This window comes from Suricata suricatta, chromosome 3, assembly GCF_006229205.1.
Source record: "Suricata suricatta isolate VVHF042 chromosome 3, meerkat_22Aug2017_6uvM2_HiC, whole genome shotgun sequence".
NCBI lineage: Eukaryota > Metazoa > Chordata > Mammalia > Carnivora > Herpestidae > Suricata > Suricata suricatta.
The window spans coordinates 22577012-22584417 of NC_043702.1; the positions used below are offsets into that span (position 1 = coordinate 22577012).

A 7406-nucleotide genomic window follows, 5' to 3' on the forward strand; every position below is an offset into this window, starting at 1 on the left:
AGTAGAAATACTTAATATCAGATAAACTAAACTTATTTGTTCTTGTATTATTTTTATCCTGCTTTGGTATCAGGGTCATACTGGCTTCACGGAATAATTTTGAATGTTCCCTCTATTCCATTATTGTAAGATTTTGATAAAAACTGACATTAATTTTTTTAATGTTTGGTAGAATTCACCAGTGAAACCAATCATATGGTCTTGCAGGATTTTTTGCTGGGAGATATCTGATTCCTAATTCAACTTTCATTCTTGTTATTAGTCTAAGAAGATTTCCTATTTCTTGTATTCAAGATTCGTGATTGAATCATGGTAACATATGTTTGGAATAGATAAGTCATAATGGAACTATCTGGGATTTTTTTTTACAAGTTATCTGATTTCTTAGAATATAGTTGTTTATAGTAATCTTTTTCACAGGGCATATTTCTGTGAGTAGCTTTCATATTCTTTTCCATATTTGATTTTAGTTTTTGAGTTTTCTGTTTTATCTTAATGTAGTGAAAGCACTGCCAATTTTGCTTATTATTTTTAGAAAAAATGGTTATTACTTTCAACAGTACATTATTATTTATTCTGGTTTCTGTTTTATTTATTTCTGATTTTTGTTATTTCCTTCTACTAAATTCAGCTAAGTTTCTTCTTTTTCTAGTTCCATGTGATGTAATGTTGTTTTTTGAACTTTTTTTCTTAATATGAACATTTATAGCATAAATTTCACTCCAACATTTGCCATTGCTGCATCTCATAGATTTTGGAATATTGTGTTTCCTTTTAACTTTATTTTGAGACATATTTTAATATGCTATTTGTTTTCTTTGACACATTTTTGTGCAGTACTGTGTTAATATTTACATATTAAATATTTAATGTTTACATTGTAGATTTTCCAGCTTTGTTTTCTTATTGTACCATTGTGATTGAAAAATATATTTGGTATGATTACAATCTTCTCAAATTTGTAATATTTGTTATGTCTCTTTTGTATGTGATTTAACGGGATTTTTCTGTGGGTACTGGAGGAAAATGTGTATGCTATTTTTCTTGGAAGGAACGTTTTATATATATATTTTTAGAACCATGTATTCTGAAGTATACCTCAAATTAAAAACTGTTCTTGTTGAAAAAAGTAACAATTACTTTAATTGAGGGTACCCATTTAAAATAAAGCATATCAGAGGAAAGGTGGATGGGAGATGAGTAAAAGAGGTACACCTTATTAAGAGTACACTTATCATGATGAGCACTGAGCAATGGTGTCCAGAAGTGTTGAATCACTATATTGTATACCTGAAATTACCATAACATTATCATTGACTAGACAATAATAATAAAATAATAATAGTAATTTTAGAAAACCATTGGATAATAACAAACACTAGTAATTTTAAATCTAAGAATTATTGAAGCAGATGTCAAGGGAAAGTGAATTCATGATGTTGAGTTTCAAAATTATGTTTCAGTAAGTGTAATAGTAGTAATTTTGTAAGAAATTGCATTTGGATGTTTTTGCCTATTCTCTAACGTGTCTGACATGGTCACAATAACCAAACACATATAATTTAGGAAAAAACTTTAATGAAACTTAATTGATTGCATAATCTGTCAAAAGTTACCAAGAAAGGATTTTTATATGTTAATCTATTATGCTTTAAATTTTAAAATTCAGCATTACAATGTATTTGCAATAAAGAAAAAAATAAAAAGAAATGACAAATGGTCTGTATCCTAATATAAAAGTACAGATTATATTCTCCCTTTTCAAGAAAGATTGTCAAACTCCTATCTTATTACTTTTCTCCAGTATCTAGTATGTACATTTACCTTTAATGTAACTAAAAACACTTTTTAATAGTATATTTTCCCCTTAAAAATATCTCTGCATAAATAAATTTTTCAGTTATTTCTAAAAATTTTTTAATCAAGGTATAATTTATATATAATGTAGTACCAGTTTCAAGTGTACAACACAGTAATTCATATTTGTATATAGTGTAAAATAACCACAATAAGTATAGCCATTCATCACCATACATACATATATATACCATACATGAAACTGTTTTATATAAGACAATCCACATTTGTAGCAAGATAGGGAAAACCTCAGTTTAAAAATTGGCATTGCTTACAACAAAGAAAAAGATCATTTTTTTTTAGGTATAGCAATTCAAATGATATTCTAGAGTGGAATAGTTCCCTTTTTCATGTCTTCCTTTATGCTTCTTCATTACTGAATTTCAAAAATATTAATGATGTGATGATTAAAAAAATCCAAGGATGACAGCCTTTAGAGATATTGATAATAATAGCTGACATTTTCAAAGCACGTTGTGATTTACACAGTTCTTTAATATAGATTGTCTGATTTAATTATCACATCACTCCCTAGGAGTTAATAATATTATGCATAATTACTCCCAGTTTAACAATAAGAAAACTGAGTTAGTAAGTAGCAGAATAATGGAAGCCAGGTACTTGAACCTTAAGTTCAATACTCTTTCCATGGCAACTCTCTTCTCCAGATAAATATTAACCTTATAGCTACACGATTTCTCTAACTACTCTAGATACATCATTAAATGCTACCAGTATAATCAGGACAATGTATAAGCCTGACTCTTTTTACATACTATTAATTCTTATTAGAAAAAGATTTAATATCTACACTTACCTTGCCTCAAAAAATAGCTCTAAGGGGTGCCTGGTGGCTCAGTAGGTTGAGTGTCTGGCTCTTGATTTTGGCTTAGGTCATGATCTCATGGTTTGTGAAACTGAGTCCTGTGTTGGGCTCTGCACTGTTAGCACAGGGCGTGCTTGGGATTCTCTCTCTCCTTCTCTCCGCCCCCTTCCCCTGCAGCCCCCCAAAGTAAATAATAGCATTTTTTAATCTTTAAAAAATAAATTAAAAGAAATAAATAGCTTTAATCCTGACAAGGAAAAGTTTAGGGTAAATTCTATAAAGAGAACCCTATGTTTATTATTAATTCCTATAGGAAAAATAATTCAAAAGTCAAATTGAAAAACTTGTGTGATGAAACATTACAATTTGAGGCAAACTTGTAGTAAGACAACAGTAGTCTCATAAAATTTACAAAACATTTTCTAAGAATATATCCAAGAATTAGGTTCCATGAAAATACAATGTACTTAATATTCACTTGATGACATAAATATTAGGCATTGACTAAGGGTCAGCCATCTTTCCTTCAAATTTTCCATGTCAAGTAGATTAAGTGAAATAAATATTTTTATTTTCCAATATATTAAAGTTTAATTAGGTCAAATAAGATAAATTTCAGAGATAATCAGAAGCCACTGAAACTAAAACCACAGTTTAATAAATATAGCCAATTTTATATACATTTAGTAAACTGACATTTTAGTAAACACAAACAAGAAACGGATTTCATTTGAGTGATATCTGTTTTGATTATGGGCTAATGGTTTGCAAAGGTAATAGTTTATATGGTTTTGATTATAGTTATTAAATATAATAATCAATAATAAACCAGTAATCAATGATGATTTTTTAATGTCTCTATGGCAAAATTCATCGAGCAAAGAAACTCTATCTACTCAAAAGAAAATTAGCAAACTCAAGCAATAATTCAAAAGAGATCAGGAACTGAAACAGTATGCCAAGCAGCACTGTGAAAATTTTGCTGTGTCAAATTCCCAGTGCATCCATTAGGTGTCTGTACAATAACACAGTGAGCATCAGGGCCAATAGTGCAAACCACTTCTGAGAAATGAACTAAGAATAGAGAGAATGCTGGCTCTAGTAACTTATTCCATGGATCATCATACACTTCTCTCTTAAACATAAAATATCAAATAGTACCCCATAGATAGTATGAAATTTGTATAATATGCAAAAACATTTCTATGAGTTAAATAATAAGTGAATAAATGATCATATAAATTATCTTTTATTCACCACTTTTTTTTATTTTAAGTTTATTTATTTATTTATTTTGAGAGAGAGAAAGAAAGAACATGAGCAGTGGAGGGGCAGAGAGAGAGGGGGAGGGAGAGGATCCCAAGCTGGCTCTATACCTGACGCAGGGCTCGAACTCACAAATCGTGAGATCATGACCTGAGCCAAGAGTCATACACTTAACCAAATGAGCCACCCAGGCACCCCTCACCACCACCTTTTTAAAAGTAGGAGCTTATTTTAACATTTCCCCTCACAAACAAAGTCTTGTTTCTTTAAGCTTTTTTAGAAAGATCTTAAAATATTATGTTCCTGTATGGTAGTTCCACTTACCTAATTTTGGGATTTGGTAGGATTCTTTAACAGAGAAAACTCCTCCTTAAGTATGTTTAATTAAAGAAAAAAAAGCATCATCTCTGTCTACTCCAGATCTAAGCATTGACTTTCCACCTAATATCATCTTAGATGAGTAGACTCATCCCTAGTCAACACACATATGTGCCTTTGCCAGAATAATAATGTTTATCTAAACTTGTTCACCAAAACTGCATGCCTTCCATTACTTTCAGAAAGAAAGATCTGCCTTCTTCTCTATGCATAAGTTCATGCCAGGAGATTATAAAATAACAGTTTCTTTGAGGGAATTTTCAAATACTAAAACTCCTCAAATGAGAAATACTCTATCTCCTTCCATCCTCTCTGCTTTCTACAAATTTATTATTTCAGAGATTAGCTTATCCTCATAGGGGAAGATTTCACAAACCATGAAAAGACTATCAAAAATATAAGAAAGTGAGTGCCACAGAACAAATAACCATATCCTTTACAATTCCCTGCATTCCACTCTTGCTAGTGGGTTGCAGTTGTGAGATTTCTGATCATCAGTTCAATTAACTTGCTAGTGAAGCCTTTCCCATTCATTCCAACTAGAATTTAACAGAATTCAGTTCAGAATTAAAGCTCTGGTACATTAACCACGTGTTAGGCTCAGTCAGCTCTTTACTTTTATTTAGTCCAAAAGAAAAAAAAAAACACCTCATTTAAAAATTAACATACTTAGCTGCCTGTTTGTAGTGTTTCAACTCTTTCTTCAAATTTTTGTTCTCATTTTCTAAAAGCATATTCTGGGTGTAGACATCTGGAACAGTCCCAAGATCTCTAAGTTCAGTTAGTCCCTTCTGTATTAACTCATACCTAGGATAAAATCAAACAAAAGGCTTTATGTTTCTGCTTTCTACTAAATTGACTTAATTTATGTACAATTCAAAAAGCTAAGTCCTACGGAGTATCTATAGAAATGAGTTGTTGCATTAATTTTGTAAATTAAAATGTCAATATTCATAATATATATTTAAAATAAATAATTGCTAGGTACTCATATTATCATACTACATAAAATATAACCAAACATCTCTATGTTCCAGGTTCTAATCTAGACACTGGTGAAATTAACAAAATGGCCCAAGCCCCCATCCATTCTAGTGAGGATGGTGATATGTTCTATGAAGTAAAATAAAGCAGGATAAAAACGATAGAGAGATTGAGGTGGAAACTGTTGGGGATGTTTGTGCTATTTTACATAGGATGAACACAGAAAGTATGACTGGTAAAGTGGTATTTGAGCAGAGAACTAAGAGAAATAAAGGACTGAGTCATGTAGATAAGAAGGGGAAGAGCATTCTTGGCTGGCAGAAAGATAAATGTAAAGACCCTGAGAAAAGGAGATACTTGACATGTGCAATAGAAAGGAAAAAGCCAATATATCTGGAGTATCTGGAGCCAGAGCAAGGGAGAGAGTGGTGAAAAATGGGTCAGGAAGACAGTAGGGAGCCAGAGAGAAGAATATAATTTTACTTGAATCACACTGAAGCCATTGGAAGGCTTTGAGAAACAAGTGACACTGATCAGATTTATGTTTTAAAAGGATTAGTCTGGCACCTCTTTAAAGAGACTGACTATAGTAGCAAGAGTAGAATCAGAGAGGCTAGTTAGGAGGCTGCTGCAATGATTCAAAAGAGAGACAATGGTAGCATGAACAAAGTTGGTAGCTGTAGAGATTATGAGAAATAGATTCCTTCTGGACAGGGTGTAAAAGTGGATCCAACTTATTGGTGAAGCCAAAAAAGATTTTCTTATGAGTCAGTTGACAAGTATTGGTTAAAAGAAGTAGTCAAAGATGATTCCACGATTTCTGGTGGAACAACAGATGGTGAATTATAAAAATGGGAATGAATGAAGTAGGAATTGGGTGATTGGAGAAATCAAGGAATTGCTTCTATTCATGTCAATTGCAATATGAATATATTACAAGTGAAGATGACTACTGGGTATAAATGTCCAGAGTTCAGGGGGAGAGTCAGGACATGGAATTCAAATGTGGGAATCATCAGTAAATAGATACTATTTAAAGTCATAAGACTTGGTAAGGGCAGCTAGAACATGACTCTAAACAGAGAAGTAAAGAAGTCCCTGGACTGTTGCAAGATTGGGAAGAGAAAGAAATACTACCAACTAAAGACTCAGACAGACAGGGGGTAGTGAAGCAGTGACTGAATATGAGAGCACCATGGCTCAGAAACCAAGTGAATAAAGTGTTCCAAGAAGGAAGAAATGAACAACAGTGACAAATGCTGAAAACAGATTGAATAAAGAGGAGTACAGAGGATCAGTCACTGAGTTTGGCAATGTGCAGCACTGAAAAAACTTTCAGCAGAGTCATGGAGATAACAGTGCAACCAGAGTAGGTTTAAGAGTAGAATATGAGGAACTGGCAATAAACTCTTTCAAGGAGACATACTATAAAGTGGAGCCTAGGAAATCAAGATCATCTTAAAAAGGGATGTGGAGTTCAAGGTGTTTTTTTGTCTTTCGCCTTTTTAAAAATTTAAGAAATATTATTGTACATCTATAAGCTTATGGGAATAACCAGCAAAGAGGGGAAAGTTTACAAAAATTGAGAGAATTCATGACCACCAAACCAGCCCTACAGGAAATCCTAAAAGGGACTCTATGAGGGAAAGATCGCAAAGAATGCAAGGTGCCAAAGACACCACTATAAACATGAATTCTAGGAAGAACACAATGACTCTAAACCCACATTTTTCGATAATAACATGGAATGTAAATGGACTGAATGCTCCAACCAAACGACACAGGGTAGCAGAATGGATAAAAAACAAAACCCATCTATTTCCTGTCTACAGGAGACACATTTTCGACTGGAAGACACCTACAGGTTGAAAGTAAAGGGATGGAGAAATATCTGTCAGGCAATCGGAAGCCAAAAGAAAGCTGGAGTAGCCATACTAATTTCAGACAAACTGGACTTTAAAGTAAAGGCAGTAACAAGAGATGAAGAAGGACATTATATAATAATTACAGGATCTCTCCATCAGGAAGAGCTAACAATTATAAATATCTATGCGCCTAACTCGGGAGCACCCAAATACATAAAGCAACTAATCAC

General features: G+C 32.6%; 1 protein-coding gene across 1 annotated transcript in view; it reads right to left on the reverse strand.

The window, feature by feature from the left end:
• The window catches only part of SPAG16 (sperm associated antigen 16), a 919440-nt gene that overhangs the window by 894615 nt on the left and 17419 nt on the right, over positions 1-7406 (reverse strand). The window contains exon 5 of the mRNA XM_029933901.1: positions 4997-5134. Coding sequence (XP_029789761.1) covers positions 4997-5134 — 138 coding nt within the window. The remainder of the gene's footprint in view (positions 1-4996; positions 5135-7406) is intronic.